At 29.1% G+C, this 18,887-nt stretch overlaps 3 protein-coding genes across 11 annotated transcripts; 2 read left to right on the top strand and 1 right to left on the bottom strand.

Annotated features, from left to right (window-relative positions):
* The first annotated feature begins 2,784 nt into the window (after positions 1-2,784).
* On the top strand, positions 2,785-8,006 carry LOC108818024 (lipoxygenase 2, chloroplastic). The gene is made up of 7 exons (XM_018590874.2): positions 2,785-3,137; positions 3,293-4,117; positions 4,220-4,305; positions 5,928-6,038; positions 6,146-6,447; positions 6,516-6,782; positions 7,072-8,006. The coding sequence occupies exons 1-7, from the start codon at positions 2,819-2,821 to the stop codon at positions 7,829-7,831; spliced, it is 2,670 nt and encodes an 889-aa protein (XP_018446376.1). The 5' UTR covers positions 2,785-2,818; the 3' UTR covers positions 7,832-8,006.
* A 261-nt stretch (positions 8,007-8,267) lies between these two features.
* On the bottom strand, positions 8,268-8,892 carry LOC108818026 (uncharacterized). Its single transcript, XM_018590875.2, has one exon. The coding sequence runs from the start codon at positions 8,626-8,628 to the stop codon at positions 8,425-8,427; it is 204 nt and encodes a 67-aa protein (XP_018446377.1). The 5' UTR covers positions 8,629-8,892; the 3' UTR covers positions 8,268-8,424.
* Positions 8,893-16,625: 7,733 nt separating this feature from the next.
* On the top strand, positions 16,626-18,035 carry LOC108814449 (uncharacterized). Of its 9 annotated transcripts, none has more exons than XM_056991220.1 (4): positions 16,628-16,805; positions 16,899-16,935; positions 17,368-17,406; positions 17,632-18,035. In XM_056991220.1, the coding sequence occupies exon 4, from the start codon at positions 17,635-17,637 to the stop codon at positions 17,908-17,910; it is 276 nt and encodes a 91-aa protein (XP_056847200.1). In that variant the 5' UTR covers positions 16,628-16,805; positions 16,899-16,935; positions 17,368-17,406; positions 17,632-17,634; the 3' UTR covers positions 17,911-18,035. The 9 variants fall into 9 exon arrangements, with proteins under 9 accessions (XP_018442523.1, XP_056847200.1, XP_056847201.1 ...); XM_056991219.1 differs by having other exon boundaries at positions 16,630-16,805; positions 17,499-18,035; XM_018587021.2 differs by lacking the exon at positions 17,368-17,406 and having other exon boundaries at positions 16,626-16,805.
* Positions 18,036-18,887: the final 852 nt, after the last annotated feature.

Below are 18,887 nucleotides of genomic sequence, written 5' to 3'. Positions count from 1 at the left end.
CTTCTGGCCATCACCGACAAGTGCGTCCTCGTAATGAGACTGAGATATACGTATGATGCCATTCATCAATTTTTACTTTTTAGTTATAAGTTTGGTAACAACAAAAACGTGCAGGGAAGCACTTCTCTAGAAAACAACAAAATAATAACAAACACTCTAATAATTCAACTAATAAACACTGTGGTAATTTTGTTTTAGCAACAACAAAACGTGCAGTACTGGAGCACTTCTCTAGAAAACAACAAAATACGAAGACTCTAATTCAACAAAGAAATAGTTCTTTCCACGTTAATAAATTTTATATTGTGTTTTGCATGCTTAGCCAATGAAAAGGCGAAGAAGACATTAGGATCATGGCTTTATTTTTTATTTTGAGAATAATCATGGCTTTATCTTCCTCATCGTCTTTTAAATAATCAAGTGTTCTGGCCTCACCGTAGTGGTCCAGACTAGAGATCGAATTCTTAGCAGCGGGAACGCACACCCGAAAGTGGGTCATGGCCAGGTAATGGTCTTCGATCTCGGACGTCAGAGCAAGTCCGCATGTAAATTCTCTGGTGGCCATTGCAAATCGAACTTGAAGCCGTACTTACAGCCGCAAACCGTACACCACAAGACTAACTCGTCCTGATTTTTCTTATATTCACAGTTATAGATCACGAATGATTTAACTTTTTATTTCTTTTGAAATTGAATGATTTAATTGAATTTGTTAAATATGCGATAAGATCACCAGATCATACATTTTCAGTTTGTAAACCTCCACTACATATACAACTTGCTTAAAAATCACTTCAATATATACATATTTTCTTACTGATCCGAGGTCACATTTCAAGTTATGATTTTTATTACATGATTAGTAATATAACCGGAGAAACACAAAAATATTGTTGTACAGTTTGATCATGCATATCTTCTCAGTCGTTATACTAAATATTTTTTTGGTATTTTTACAACAACGCTTTCTTCGTTTTTTATTGTACCACTAAATCCTTGAATCATATTTTCTATAGACCAAAATTTCTCTTTCCATCAAATTTAAAACATCCAAAATTTAAAAGATTGCTAATAATCATTGCACATATTTTCATAAACTTTAATTTTTAATATGACTTATTTTTATAGTTAAATCAACATAAAACAAATGGAAAAAATATAATTTTTTTATCATTGTGTGTATATATATTAATCTGTCCTCATGTTAATTCCCACGAGTATTAGCTATATATATATATATATATATATACTTAATGAATCAAAATATTTATAATCAATTACTATTATTAAATTTTATTTACTTAATAAACTTTATTCAAATGAAAATTAAAAAGTATATTAAAAATATATATATCAAATTATCATTATCTTGATAGAGAAGTTTGCTTTTCAAGTCTCGCTTGATATGATTTTTTTTCAAAACTAATTATATTACTACTACTAATGAATTCGAATATATTGAAAAACTAAATTTTATTTTCTAATTATATTTTTATAATTTTAATTATTTATATATGATAAATGTATAATTTATTATATTTCTTTCAAATAATTGTAGTTTAATAGTAAATACATGATAATAAATTATAGAATATTTTTAATCAACAACTATATTTTTTATTTCTAATCAAAATTATTTACAAAATGATATCATGTATATTAAAAATACTAGAACTAATAATTTTAATATGAATGTATTTTGATCAAATAATTAGAAAAGAGAATTTTAAAATAATATACCTCAATCATAAAAATATATGTTTTATATTCACTTAATACCAAATACATAATTTAAAAAGTATGTGATCTAAAATAAAAATTATGGTTGGCACTTCATGGGAACCATATACTACTAAACTGAGAGAACAAAAATTTTAACTTGGTGGTTACTGGTATATCTTTGAAGCTCTAATATATTGGTGTCTTTAAAAAAATCACAAGTTCGATTAGTTTATGCAACTCCGGAGTGATCAACACTTCAAAACAATTTCTCCCATTTTATCCTAAAATAAAATATTTCAGATTATATATAATTTTTATCAAATATATTTTCATTTCTAAGATGAGTATGAATCAAAATAAACTCAATTAAAAAGTTCATGTGACTTAAATATATTTAGTAACAAAATAATTTATGGTACAATTTGGAAAATAAATGCAATTCAATATACCAAAAATGAATAACTGAAGCAATGTGAATTTGCCATAATTTTAAATAATCTATTTACCTAAAAGAACGAGATTATATTGATATTTAACGCAAACACATGTGTCACTCGGATATAAGGTCATGCTTTGGGTTTTATTTGAATATCTAGAGAGATGATTCATCCTTTTTCGATCAACAGAGAGAATTCATCCATGAGTTGTATTTCACTTTGGAAATTGTTTAGATATTTCTATATACTTGAAATACTCTTACATTGATAAAAGTAGTAAATATTTAAAGCCCAATCACCAAATAATGAATTTTGATATGACTTATTTGTTGCAAGTTAAATCATATTAAATTAAAAAGAATTGATAAAGAAAATACATAATACTATTTTATTTTTTTGAACACGTCATAATATTATTTTCTTATCAGAAATATAAAACTGTTATCTAGTTCTGATGTAAGTTAATTAAAAGCACATTTATTTATATAGTTAGTAATCACATAATCAATAAAGTAACATGCAAACTCGTGGACTCATTAAGTAAAGAACTGTTTTCTACTTTTAGAAAGAAAAAAGATTTAATATTTTCTATACTTGTATAAATAGATGTAGCGGGGATGCACAAGAGAGTAAGCAAAATAAAAGCAAACAGATAAAAGATGTTTTGTAAAGAGGCGTCGTCCAGTCTCCAGACCTTAAACATAGCAAAGAGTCTCGGCTCTGAGTTCACTAAACCATCAGCACTCATCAACCCCCACTCGGCAGGACATCGTTTCAAGGTGTGTCCTCGTCCAAACCACAGAGGACGATGTACGGTCACAGCCTCAAAGTTTTCTGATTTGACAGATAAAATAGTGAAAGATAGATTTAAGAAAATCGAAGTAACGGGAATTATAACGACCAAGGAAACCATAGGCTTGTCAGCCTCTTTGATCGGATCACTGCTCGTCGAGCTTATTAGCGCCGAGACTGACCCCCGTGAGTACAATTATTAGGCAAAAATATTATTATTATTTTTATATAAGAAGCTATAACATTTTGAGTATATAAATTTATAATGTGAAAAGTAGGCTAATGCATGATTAGTCAAATAATAATAATGATACTTAACCATGTAATTACACATATGTCAGGGACCCTTATGGAGAAAGATCCGGTGAAGGATAACGCACGAAGTGTACTGTTTGATGGACCTGGTGAGGATCAGTACAAATGTAGGTTCTACATGCCGGAAGACTTTGGAGAGGTGGGTGCCATAAGAGTTTTAAACCTTGAGCTTATTGAGATATTCCTCAAGGAAATTAAGCTTGAGCTACCCGACGGCCCCGTTACCTTTACATGCAACTCGTGGGTGGCCCCCATGACCAAAGACCCAACCAAGCGGACATTCTTCTCCAACAAATCCTACTTGCCTCACCAAACCCCGGAGGCTCTTAAACAATTGCGAAAAGAGGAGCTGGAGACCTTGCAAGGCAAGAACCGTAAGCGAGCTGGTGAATTTGAAAAGTTCGAACGGGTATATGATTATGACGTTTACAACGATGTGGGTGATCCTGACAAAGATCCAGAACTTGCCCGTCCCGTTATGGGAGGCCTCTCTCACCCATACCCAAGGCGAGGCAAGACTGGTCGCAAACCATGCCGTAAAGACCCCTCCTGTGAGTCACGCAAAGGGGATTTCTATGTCCCCAGAGACGAGGAGTTCAGCACAGTCAAGGGCATCCAATTCACGGGCACGACAGTCTTGGCGGCTCTTCCTGCTGTGTTACCACAGATTGAAGCTGCTCTGGTGGATCCCAACATGCCCTTCCCACACTTCAAGTCCATAGAAGACCTCTTTGAAGAAGGCATCAAGCTTCCCAAGGATGGTGGCCTTTTTCCTATGATCCCCAGACTTTTCAAAGCTGTTGCTGAAGCTAATGATATTCTCCAGTTTGAATCCCCTAGTCTCCTTGACAGTACCAATTTTGAATCCTCCATTTATATATTTATCATATCCAATTATACAGCTAGCTAGCTAAAATTAATCTCACTTTACTGTATCATTCACTTTGATTCAGAGGACAGATTTTCATGGATCCGAGACGACGAGTTTGCTCGCCAGACACTTGCTGGCCTTAATCCCTATTGCATTCAGCTAGTTCAAGTAAGCTAATATACGCTTCAAATAAAAGATTTTTTTTCTACTTCTGATTGATCCCACTTAAGCAAGATCAATTTCTTTTACATTATTTGAGAAGTCATTTCAAAGTATCCCACTCACATTAATTCTTACCACAGTTAAATACATGGATAATCTTGATGAATTAAACTTAATATTGAGGAATATCCAGAAAGGTATTTAGGGAATCGGTCTGATTCTATCTCTCTTCCTTCCGTTTGAATAAAGGAAGGATCGCAAAGAATCGATCTTTATGTAACTTCATTATCAAAATTTCTACTTTAAATTTTATTAATATTTTTTTAAATAACAAAAATGTAAATATATGTTTCTAAAGTTATTTGGAAATTCTTTTATGAACAATTCTTACATTAAATTTTTCAAAACTCAGAAATAAATGTATACTGGATTAATAAGAATTAGTTAAAAATTAATTAAATATCAAAATATTGTGGTTTTTTAAATTATATATATACACAGTGATACATAAACAAACATATTATTTATTTTTTTATATTATCCCTTTAGTAATTATGAGATTTTATTTATAAAATATATGCGTATTGAAAACATTTACTATTTTCAAATAAAAGTCACTAATAGTTTTAAATTAAGAGTTTTTCTTTTTCTTCTTCTTACAACGTTAGTTTTAGACAACATACAGAAATTATATAAATTTTATAAAATACTTACAAATGGAAGATGAATAACGAAAATAAATGAAGATAACAAAATGATATTTTACCACAATTAGAACCAAAAAGACAGTTACTTCAATTTGGTTAAATTGTTGGAATTAAATATGTTTAAAAGTAAATAATCAAATTGGTCTGAATTCTTATACGTAAAATTATATGACAAACTAAGTTCAAAATATAGTTAAAATTTATATTTAGTTTTTAATGACATAAATTATAAACCTTCTTAATTTTTATAAACCAGTGAGACCAAAAAAATTAATCAGTTATTATAATTTAGTTATTTATAAATATTTAGATATGTGTATGACTAATTTTAGAACACCACTGATTATATGGGGGCCCTTGGTTAGTGCAATTCTAACTAAATTAACACTTAATTTTCAACTTCCTCCTAACACCATTTTTTTCTCAAAACCTCCTATAACAACTTATATATTAAATACTAGATATTGTTACAAACATATTTAAAATTAATATGATGAATCAAACTAAATATAATTAAAAATAATCTGATTTAATATATTTAATACCAAAATAAATTATGATGTAGTTGAAATTATAAATAATCTAACATACCAGAAAAAAGAAAAATTGAACCTATCTATCTAAATTGTTATATATAAAATAACATATTAAACTGAGATAACAACATAATTTATTTAAACATAATATTATATTTCAATTTCATACATATTGATTATAAAAATGATTTAAAATTGACCAACAAGTGAAAACGACTTATTTATTAATTATAATTTGATTACTTTGTAAATTTTATGTTCGCGCATGAGCACGGAAGAGTTACTTGGTAAGTACATGGTTTGATGGAAATTTTTTAAAAAAATCATGGTGAGGTATTAAAACTAAAAAACAAAAGCAAGCTAGTTGACCACATTGTTGTTCTAGGAGTGGCCGTTGAAAAGCAAACTAGACACTGCGGTTTATGGTGATCCCAACTCACTCATTACTAGTGAGATTGTTGAAAGAGAAATCAAAGGAGTCATGTCATTTGATGAGGTAACATTAATTAATATCCACATGTTTAGGAAAAAAAACATATATTCATCCATATCCATATGGAGTATTTCCATAATGAATAGAAAATAATGGATGTGTGCATGCAGGCTCTGGAGAACAAGAGATTGTTCATGTTGGACTACCATGATGTGCTTTTACCGTATGTGAACAAAGTGAGAGAGTTGGATGATAGCACCTTATATGCTTCTCGAACACTATTCTTCCTCAGCGATGATAGCACATTGAGACCCGTTGCCATTGAGTTAACTCGTCCCCAAAATGTAAACAGACCCCAGTGGAGGCAGGTATTCACCCCGGGATATGATGCTACCTCCTGCTGGCTATGGAGTCTTGCTAAGACTCACGTTATTACTCATGACGCTGGTTATCACCAGCTTATTTCCCACTGGTATTGAACAAACTTGATACTCTCGTATATGTATCGTTACTACAGCTAAGAGATGGAAAATTTTACAGGCTGAGGACTCACTGCTGTATCGAGCCATACATTATAGCGGCAAACAGACAACTAAGTGCGATGCATCCTATATATAGGCTTTTGCATCCCCACTTCCGCTACACCATGGAGATCAATGCTCGTGGACGCCAAAGTCTCGTCAACGCAGGTGGAATCATTGAGTCTTGTTTCTGGCCCGAAAGGTATTCATTGGAGCTAAGTTCAGATGTCTATGACAAACAATGGAGGTTTGACAGGGAAGGCTTACCTGCAGACCTCATCAGCAGGTACGTGATTCCTAAGATACTTATTTCTTTGAAAGTATTAATTTAAGTGTTTTAAAAATCAGCTCCTTGGCGTCCGCATATTTGGATCTAAATAAAATGATTTTTACAGGCCTATTTTTTTAAAAATAAATTGATTTACACGTTTAAAAAATCGGTCTAGATACTCGAGCCTAATCAATAATCTCAATACAAAATGCATAATGGGCGCATAACAATTTTTTGAACATTGATTTATATTAATTATGCTAACAATTTTTTTACATTAAAAAAAATTGTGATATCATCAAAGGGGGCTGGCTGTGGAAGATAAGACCGCGGAACATGGGGTGCGCTTGACGATACCAGATTACCCATTTGCAAGTGACGGTCTAATGCTGTGGGATGCACTTAAGGAATGGATCACAGACTATGTGAATCACTATTATCCAGATGCGAAACATGTCATGTTGGATGAGGAACTCCAAGGATGGTGGACTGAAGTGAGGAACATAGGGCATGGAGACAAGCAAAATGAACCATGGTGGCCTGTCTTAAAAACACAAGATGACTTGATTGAAGTAGTGACTACGATTGCATGGGTGGCTTCAGGTCACCATGCATCTGTAAACTTTGGGCAGTACGGGTATGGAGGGTTCTTTCCCAACCGACCAACCACATCAAGAATAAAAATGCCAGTGGAAGAGCCGACAGAGGAAGAGCTAAAAGAGTTCTATGAGGATCCAGAGAAGACCATGCTTAAGACATTCCCGTCCAAGAAGCAGGCGACGAAATTGATGTTGACTTTGTTTCTTCTATCATCACATTCACCAGATGAAGAGTACCTAGGAGAAAACCCAGAAGCATCTTGGGCCCACGAACCTGTCATCTATGCTGCATATGAACGTTTCAAAGGCAAGCTCCAATACCTAGAAGGAGTGATAGATGAGAGGAACGTGGATGTTTCTCTAAAGAATCGAGCTGGAGCTGGTGTTGTTAAGTACGAGCTTCTGAAGCCTATCTCTAAACCAGGCCTTACCGGGATGGGTGTTCCCAACAGTGTGTCTATTTGATCTAATGCATTTTGATCAAATGCATTGGAAGTTATCATCTATGTTTCTTTCTTTCGTAATAAATAATGAATCTCAACCTGCTCAAGGGGTACCTTGTTTGTGTTGGGCAGCGGTGAAGGAGTTTGATGTTATCATTTCTTTTGGGAATAAGACTTAATGTGTGTTATTTTATGTATATTGGACTGAATTTGGACGTACGTAGGGTAACTACTCCACCTAATTGGCCTCACCTATTGAAGATTGTATCTATGTCTAGTAAAGTAAGGCCTATTAAAAACAACCTGGAATTTTTTAGAAAATTGTTGAAATTTCTCTTTTTCTTGGTTGTTGAGTTTGTGGGGTTGAGTCAAGATTTTTTTTTAAAACGAAACTACCAACATATTTTTACATACATGAGCCTAGATACTGGATCAAGGAAATGGTTTACTCTGAGAAGAAGGGAGATTCATCGATCAGTATATAAAAACAAAAGAGTATGAATCTACATACATGGACACATCATATATACACCAAAGTCTGCAAGTATTAAAAACCTCCTCTTCTTCTTCTTATTATACATCTCCATCTTTGATTACCAAGGCAAACATGCAGCATCAGTGTCCAACGGAAATAGATCTCTCTCCCAAGCCGAGTGGTGAACGTGAACGTTGACGCCTCGTAATCTCGGAGAGGACCCTTCTCATCTCCGGTTGCTTCAGCGATGGCTGGCTTATCTTCTCAAATTCTCTCTTTATCTTCACCACTTGGCTATGTTTTGGACCATCCTCGTTTCCATTATTGCTGGTCTTGTTCTCCATTTTCCACCACACAAAAAAAAACCTTAGACAAACAAAGAAAACCCTTTATACAACTCTGTTCCAGAAGACACGACACGGGTTCTGTGTGAAAGTAGAAGAGAAAATCAGGTTGGTGAGCAACACCAAATTGGTTTTGAGAAATAAATATTATACAGAGAGACGACTTATGCTACTCTTTGTTGATCTTATCTCTCTCTGTTTTATATACAAACGTGAGGTATGCGACAAGGACGGTGTTTTCGGCGAAATGTGATTACGTGTTAGAAACGCTGAAACGCTTGTGAAGATATTTCTACAAAACTTTGACCTTTTATACAAACTGAGGAAAGAGTCGGTTTTTGAAAAGTTGAGAGAGACGAAAAGGCTGCCATGTGGACTCAAGTCGTTGGTCAACGAGAAGCTTCTAGAGGATATTCTCTGAGACCATTTCCTTTGACCAGGCGTTAAATCGTTTTCTATAAACGCATTAGGCTCGTGTTAACTTTTTGGCGTTACGTTGATGTAAGAAACATCTCCTATTCATTTGTATCTCGTTTTTGACGTCCATGATACCATGAATGTCACTTCAAATATAGCAAACTATATTTTGGTTAAAACATTTTTTTTTGTAAACTATATTTTGGTTAAAACATCACTTAGAATAATATGACACTAGGTAATAACCCGTGCCTTGCACGGAATGAAATTATTGATTTTATTATCTTTTTAATAGGTATGAGCATTCAGGTATCCGAGTCGGGTTCGAGTCGAGTCCTATCGGGTTCGAGTAGGTTCGGTTTTGATGTAAAAGAATCTTAAAATAACCGAATAACTAATATATCTGAACTGGTTCATACTCAAAGTAACCATATTACCCGATTCGGTTTGGATATTTTGTATCCAAACTATCTAAATGTACTAAATAATAACTAAAATTACTCATTAGATACGGTTTTTTTTTCTATATAGACTATCATATTTTATCTGAAAATACACAAAATAGTTAATATATTTAATTTAAAATTTTAATTTTTAAAAATACGTATACATATAATTATAAATAATATTTTTTAATATATATTTACATTTCAGAAATCTTCGGACACTCATTCTGTTTTCGGTTCGGATCGGATTGAGTACCGGTTCTTCGGATAAATCAATTTAGGAACCACTCGGTTATTTACCCCGTATCTGATCGAGTTCGAGACCCTGATTTTCGGTTCGGTTTTGGATCGGTTCTTCAGTTCTGGATATTTTGCCAAGTCCTACTTTTTAAGATAAAAAGACATTATATGTGTTTAATCTGGATATTCGTTCGGTATTACGTTATTTTTTTAGCCTCCTAAAATATAAATACCATTCTAAATCCATATTTATTTAGTTTATTCGGTTGAAGTGATCGAGGTTTTTTATTTTTCGGTGATAAACCTAAAACTATTATATTTGTTTGGCTTCATTTTATATCAGTTTTCGACAGTTCTTATGTCGAACCAATTGTTTCATTTTTAAATTTCTAAATGCTTGCAAAATCAAATAAAATCTAAATAATAGTTTAAGAAAAAAGACATACAATATTATTTGTATTGTTTGTACAAACAATAATAGTGAAATTTTAAGATTTTGTATTTTATATAAGATAATCTAAGATTATTTTTATTGTTTGAACTTAGACATAATATAAAAAGTTGTATATTTATATTCATAGAAATTGGTTTTTATTAATTTTAATAATGTAAATTTTGATTAATGTTGATGTGAGTAGACGCATAGCATGTTTCCCATGTCTTCTCGATTTGATTTTACATCAGGTCCTTCATGTGATCTTATGATCATCTAAAACGGTAAACAAAACACATTAAATTTAAATAATCACATACGAAAATATCATTAGAAGTTAACCACTTTTCTTTAACTTTGATTGCTTTAGAAAATTTTCGGTGCAATCACCTCCCGAAAGAAATTCCTTATAGTTACTCTCGCTCAGACCATCAACCATCCATGAACACGACCATAAAACATGGTTTAGAGTTACATTCCCATCATCATCATCGTTCTCACCAACATGTCTCCTCCTCTCAATTTTGTCAAGTTCTTCTAAAGAACCCAACAGTAAAGTTTTTCTTCATGGACCCGAGAAGAGCTTTGAAAGAGACCTTCATGGGTTGTGTAGAGGCTATCTGATATCACAGTTACCAAATGTAACATTTTGAAACAATCTATACACTTGGAGTATAGCATTGTCACATGTCTCTTTTCAAAAAACCAAGTTAGATATGAAATTTTCAATTTTAAAAATATTTTCACTCCACCATTTTAGCTAATGCGAATCTTAATTTTTTTTTTAAATAATATTACTCAGTAGTTGTACAAAGAGAATTTTAAATAATTTCAGTTCATTATTACAAATTTTAAAAATGTATGAACCAAAAAAACTTATTAAAAAAATAGAATGCGAATACATTAAATTGTCTCAAATGTAGTTAAAAATTTAGTGTGTGAACGCATTTAATGTCAAACGATTGTGAAGACGACACGTCAGCATATTCATAAAATATAGTGTGAACGCATTAATTACGAATGCATCTCTTTTAATATATAGGGGATAATCATCTTATTGTCACTAATAAATAGATATGCATTGTTAATTCAAATTATATATATATATATATTATTTTTTTACCAAAAATATTATATGCTCGTTTTTATGTTAAATATTTTTTGGTAATTTTTCATATTTAAAAAATATTTATACTACATTCCTTATAATAAACAAATATTAAAATCATTGAACATTTTATTTTTGATTATACATATTTCGTTTTTACTTAATTAATATTTAATTTTTAACTTTATGATTGAAAATATATTTTTCAGCTAACAAGACAATATATGTATATGATTATTTTAAATAATATTAATTATTAAGTGTAGAAATGATTTTAACCGTTTTATTTTTTTTTATAACATCTAACCGTTTTAATTTTGTTGTGAGAGTTTAGAACTAAAAATCATTTTATAAATAATAATAAAAGATAGATTAAGGATTATCAACATGAGATATCCTAAAAGTTAAGTTTTTCAAATCTTGTTTTATCTTATAGAATATGAATTTATTCCATATTTTTTTAAAAAAATTATAAAGGTAAACAAGTGTCAAAGTAAACGGTAAAAAGTGAAAATATGCAAAAGGGCATAACAACAATATGTTACAAATTTAATAATTAACTAGATTTTGATCCGCGCTTTCAAAGCGCGGGTTTATTTATCTTTTTTTTAATTGACAAATATTTAGTAAATGTCATATTTTCATATATTTGTTTTGTTTATAAAAGACTTAAACTTTTTAATCTTTCTTTATAGTGTTTCATTTTAAATAAGTATATTCCTGAGCACAATATCCGGACCTGAAGAACCAACCCGAAACCGACCCGAAAATCAGGGTCCCGAACCGATCAGACCCATGGTAAATATCCGAATGAGTTCTAAATTGCTATATCGAACCGTTCCCGAACCTGATCCGAACCGAGAACTGGAATGAGTACCCGAAGATATAATGTGAATATATATCTAAAAATATATGTTATGATTATATTTATAATTATTTTAATATTTTAAATTAATATTATAAGCTAACTATAGTAGTTATTTTCGGTACTTTTGAGTATTTTTGGATAAAATATGATAGTTTGGATAAAAGTTTACTCAAAAAACTATAAAGAATTGATATTTTTGGTTACTTTTCGTTACTTTTGAGTAATTTGGATACAAAAATTTGAACCGAATCGGATACTTAGGTTACTTTGAGTACAAATAACCGAACCCGTTTTAGATACTTTGGTTATTTGGTTATTTTTCAGGTTTTATGCATGAGAACCGAACCCACCCGGACTCCGAAAGATCCGACTCGAACCCGACCCAAAATTTTATAAGACCCGAATGAGGTTTAATTTCAAAATCCTAAAAACCCGATAGCCGAAAGAACCGTTCCGTACCCGAATGAGTACCTGAACGTCTACGTCTAATGAATATTTATGTTTAGAAAATTAAACTTTATTTTTAATGAATTAAGTTGGTATAACTTTGATAAGTTAATTTTATTATATGGTTAATTTTTTAAATAAAAAATATATACTTTTAATAAAGATTTATACTTTTCAATGAAAAACTCAAATTTTTTTATGAATGCTTAAATTATATTAAAAAGAAAAATAATAATTAAGTAATTAATTTTTGTTCACTAAACAAAATATTAAAAATGATTGAAAAAAATTATTTGAACTTGGAGAAAAAAAAAGAATTGGATCTAATTTCTTAATCGACTCAAATGGTCCAAGAGAGATCTGATGTGGACAGTGGGATGGATCCAAAAAATGACCCAATATAGATGTGTTATTAATATTACTTGATTGCCCTTAATTAAATATGCAATGTTAGTAAACAAAAGGGTATTTTTAGTAAAAAACCTAATAGGATCCTGGTTTAATAGTATAGATTACATCAAGGTTAATAGTTCATTTGGATCATTAGATTTACGATTTTTTGCGCTTATTTATTGAGAGTGTGTTGGGTTTCTAAAGATCTAGTTCGTGTTATTAGTTCATATTTGGTCCAGCCCTATCATTGTATTTATGGGGTTCAAAGTTATCGATAAAAATGATAAACTAAAAATCATTCAAATATTCAATCTGTTTAAAAAATGATTCGTATTTATAATTTTGACATATATTAGTTTACTAGGTGTTTTCCTGCACCAGGTGCAGTAAAAAAGTTCTAAAATATTTGTAATAGATAAATATAAAATATACTTAATTTTCTATTAATATTATAAATTTTCTTTTACTTATCAATATTTTAATATAAATTTGATTTAATTGAACATTAAAATTAAAATAAAAATAATTTTGTTTATTTTGAATTATATTTAAGAATGTGCATGTATATATTTAAAATTATAATCTTAAGTAGATTTTTCTATCTATTTAGTTTAATTAAATATATTAAATAAATATGTAAAATTTCATAATTGTCAAAAATTAAAATTAACTGATATTTATAAAATCTGTAGATATATATAAGAAACTAATAATTTTACGATTTAATTTGATTATATGATTTAATTTTTATAATTTTCTAAAAGTATGTATATATTTTTGAAATATTTTTAATTTAAATGATATTTCGAAATTTGAAATGCCATAATTGAATATATATTTATTTTAATGATGATTTATGAGTTATTTCCAAATTTTTAAAAGTCCAAAATATAAATCGACAATAAATGTAATATATGAGTTATTACCATATTTAAAAAAGTTTACCAAAAATATAAATTATATTTAATTTTTTTATTAATATTATAAATTTTCTTTCTTCTTATCAATATTTTAATATAAATTTGATTTAACGAACATTAAAATTAAGATAAAAATAATTTTGTTTATTTTGAATTATATTTAAGAATGTGCATGTATATATTTAAAATTATAATCTTAGGTATATTTTTCTATCTATTTATTTAATTAAATATATTAAATAAATATGTAAAATTGCATAAATGTCAAAAATTAAAATTAAATAATATTTATAAAATCTGTAGATATATATAAGAAACTAATGATTTTACGATTTAATTTGATTTTATGATTTAATTTTTATAATTTTCTAAAATATGTATATATTTTGAAATATTTTTAATTTAGATGATATTTCAAAATTTGAAATGGATAACTGAATATATTTATTTTAATGATGATTTATGATTTATTACCATATTTTAAAAAAGTCCAAAAATATAAATCGACAATAAATATAATATATGAATTATAACCATATTTAAAATATTTACCAAAAATATAAATTAACATTAAATATAATTGTTCATGTCATATTAATCTATAAGACATGTTATCAATTTTAGTAGACATGTCACAATTATTAATATAGGTGTTTTCCTGCACCATGTGTAGTGATAAATTTTTTTAAAGTTAAATTTTTATTTTAAAATATAATTTATTAATATTATATATTTTATTATTTTGACCAATAATTAATATAAATATAATTAATTAAGCATAAAATTAAGAGAAAATATTTTTTTATTTTAAATTATATTTAAGAATATATATGTATATATATAAAGTTAAAATCTTAGATAAAAAAATTATTTATTTCATTTGGTTAAATGTATTAAATCAACTTGTACAAAATTACTAAAAGTCATATAAAATTGTATAGTTATCAAAAATTAAAACTAAATAATATTTATATAATTTGTAGATATCTAAAAGAAACTAATGATATTACAATTTTTTTTTAATTCAGAAAATTTAGAAAATTTTAGATAATAAAAATTTTATAATTATAAAAGTAAAATTATATAATATTTCGAAATTCAAAATGTCTTATTTAAATATATTTATTTTAGTGATGATTTATGAGTTATTACCATATTTTACAAAGTTTACCAAAAATATAAATCAATATTAAATATAATATATGAGTTATTGCCTTATTCTAAAAAGATTTCCAAAAATATATATCAGCATTAAATGTAATTGTCCATGTCATATTTAACTATATGACATGTCATCAATCTTAATAGCCACGTCACAATTATTTTTGTGAAAACGATTGTAGAGAAGACATGTGGCAAATCACTTCTCAAATAATGTTTAGGGGATAGGCAGGCGACATTTTAGTTTTCGATGATTTTAATAAGATTTTTAAATATTGCTAGATTCCGACCGTTCTTTAAACGGCGAGTATATTTTTATTTTACATTTTTTGTAGAAATTTAATTTTTCATATTTGTGTAAATTAGTTTTATAAAAAAATATTAATAAGAGATTTCAATAAATTATGTGGAATTTGTGAGGTTGTATAACTATATCCTTGTACCATAGCTATTTTATACATTAATTTTGAACTTTAATCGTAAAACTTTTCATAAATAACAAAGTATAGTTAAGATTTTGTTTAGTTTTTTTTTTGTTACATCAGATTTTGTTTAGTAATCAATAATAATTCACTAAATTAAATTAATTATATGTTTTTCAATTAAGTATCATGATATGATTTCATATATTCTGATAATAACGTTACTATTACATGCATAATATATTACACCAAACAAAAAATATTACACATTATAATTTATCATTTAATCAAAAATGGATATTTGTAATCCAAGGTCCGTGGCCTAATATTTTTTCATCTCCTGGCAAAACACACATGAGTTTTGAAAAAAAAAAGTCAAAACCTTAGAAATCCGATTATTATTCAGTTGGAGTGGTGGTTACATCTACAATATATAATTTGATGCAGTTAATATTTTTTTCAAGTATAGATCATTGAAAATAAGTAGTTGGACTAAATATTTATCAATTGTACATGATCAATATTTTAATAGAATAGATTTGTAATTCATGATGTTTTCTAGAGTATATTATAATGTGTAAAGAGTTTCATAATTCGGTTTCTTGCAAAGGAATATTAAGGTTGGATTAGTTAAATGTTAAATTGTTGATTTAGACAATTGTATCCTTTCATCTAGGTTGTTAAAGTTTAACTTTGTTTTGCCGTCTAGTTTCAGTTCTTAAGCTTGTTAACATATCATTAAGTAAAATTTTAAATACAAAAAATAAATTAGATAAGAAATGCAGCCCTAGCTAACACAAATTACTGTTAGAATTTTTGTGAACATATAAAACTTGAATTTAGTTTTTTTTTTTTAAACTGAATTTAGTGCTTATTTAACTATTTATTGATTCAAATTACAGTTTACAACTCGTAGATTTTTGGATTTATTTTTATAAATACTATATAACATCGGATACTTACAACTCATCTATAACAAAATCCACTAAAATTTGATTTTACATTTCATCAACTAATTGCATTCCACCACGACGATCCAAATCATTATCTCATCCGGTCTTTAATCAATCCGGATTTAGAAGCACCGTTAAAAACAATAAAGGAGCGGGACCACTCAATGATGGGCATTTAGGATAAGAGTGGTTGAAGCATTATGGAAGATAACCGATATGCCTTTGATATAGTGCATCATCATTCCCGTGATGACTTAAAAGAATAAAGGAGAATATATATTTGGAACAAGCTAGAGCGATTCAGAAAGGGTCATTAACACATTCTGGGTCGTTTCAGCTTCAACGTCAACTTTGATCATCCACAAAGAGGTATGTCCATCACTCTTGAGTCTTGATTCCCTTTTAGTTGTGTGTTATGTTCTTAATTTGGCACTTCCTTTTTTCTGGCTTCCACTTCTTCAGTGATCTGGTTGGGATAGAGCCACACCGTTCTTGATAGGTTCACAAATGCACCAATAATATCCTACAATCCTGCTATATATATCATCTAAGTTTTTGCAAGAATTAAAATCTCGTGATCGTTCTTTAACGCATATAGTTTTTGTATCATTCATGTTTTAGTTCGGACAGCTTGATAGAGTTTATGTTTCTTTTAACTAAAAGAGAACAAATCAAAAGTAAAACACTAAGAATTAATGTCAAAACATTGTTCTTTGCAAAGCCAAAAACAAAGCTCAAAATATTTCTCTTTATAACTGGATAACACTCTTTATGATCAAACGTAAAAGTGGTTAATCTATAAGAAAAAATAAGAAACTTAAACAAAAATCAAAATCAAAAACCTATATCCTAAAAAAAGAAATATTAGTGCATCAAAGAATAGCTAGTATCACACATTCTCTTTAATAATTGTCTAGTTGTTCTTTTTCAGGTCATGGTTAGTAAGTTCATTACCACGCCGTAAGGAAAGGTGTTAATTTCTTTTTCCCGGATAAAACGCATTAAGAAAAATGGTGCTTTTTGTAATGGTTTTCTTTTTTACTGAACTTGATGAAAATCAAGAATGTGGATTTAAACCAGGCCGTCTCATCACGACATAAATCAGAGATATGGCAGACATGTCGATCCGAGTTAGTTGCTATCATTACTACAACTTTTAATAGTATTCCTGGCTTGGCTTGTTGATGAAAACTAGAAAATGGAGAAGGTTCAACAAATGGTAAAGGACGAAAGGAACATGAAGATTGAGATTCCTGGCGATGGCAGTTCCGCACCCGAAGGGGGCGCCGGTGGACTAACCCGTCAAACCAGCATCACCAAGACAAACTGCCTTTGCTCACCAACCACTCACCCCGGTTCTTTTCGTTGTCGAATGCACAGGTCTCTTTCGCTACAACGTACCAAGAGTATTGAGGCTGCCGCTCTACATGACCCTCCGGCTAAGCCATCAGATTTCCCTAGAGCCGCTAAGTAGATTCATGGATGAACATCATTCCATGGCATTTCCCTTTGTTGTTGTAATGTAATCAATGGGAGTACGTGGGGTACTTAAACTTATGTATAACTTTGTATTTTAAGTTGCTTCGCTTTACGCCTCAACTATCGGTTGGCAAACTTTACCTTTCAAAAAAAAGAGAAAAACTATCAGTTGGCAACACAAAGAGGTGGCATATAATGTTTCTATGGTTTTTTTTTTACAAAAAAAAATAGTTACAATAAGAAAGTTTTCCTTAAACGATTTACCTAACTGAATTGGTAGTATGTATATTTATACATAAATATAATTGGTAGTATATGATAAGTAAAAAATGCGAATACATAGTTCTATTAATTAGCAGTCAGTAAATATATTTATACATAAATATAATTTGGCCTACAATTATCCTACAAATAGTAATCTCATAGATACATTTTGTTTACATGTTGCACAAATAACTTTATGCCTAAGGTAGTAGTATATACAGTAGAACCTCTATAAATTAATACTCTATAAATTAATAATCTCTATAAATTAATAAATTTCGTCGGTCTCAACTTGGGCCGGTGTAAAATAGGATACAAATCGATAAAATAATAAGATAATAATATTTTTAAAACTCCCATATAAATATATAGTCCCATTAAAATCATAAATTAATAATCTATTAATATATATTTTTAGATAAGTACAAACTAAACATTATATTGTTGATTTTATATTTACAATGAAAATACATCTATTTATCTTAATATTTCAATATATTTTGATAATATCTAGTAAAATTATATCGAAAATCACATAACAATTATAAGAAATATAAAAATATACACCAAACAAGATAATAAAACAATATGAAAGTCAAATTTATAAAATTTAAATAATGTATATATGGTAAAATCAAATATTTTCTTATTTTATAAACAAAAATAGAAAAAAAAACTAAAAAGGAAATTTTTGTAAATTAATATCTC

This window comes from Raphanus sativus, chromosome 7, assembly GCF_000801105.2.
Source record: "Raphanus sativus cultivar WK10039 chromosome 7, ASM80110v3, whole genome shotgun sequence".
Lineage (NCBI taxonomy): Eukaryota > Viridiplantae > Streptophyta > Magnoliopsida > Brassicales > Brassicaceae > Raphanus > Raphanus sativus.
This window is presented reverse-complemented; position numbering and strand designations above follow the sequence as displayed.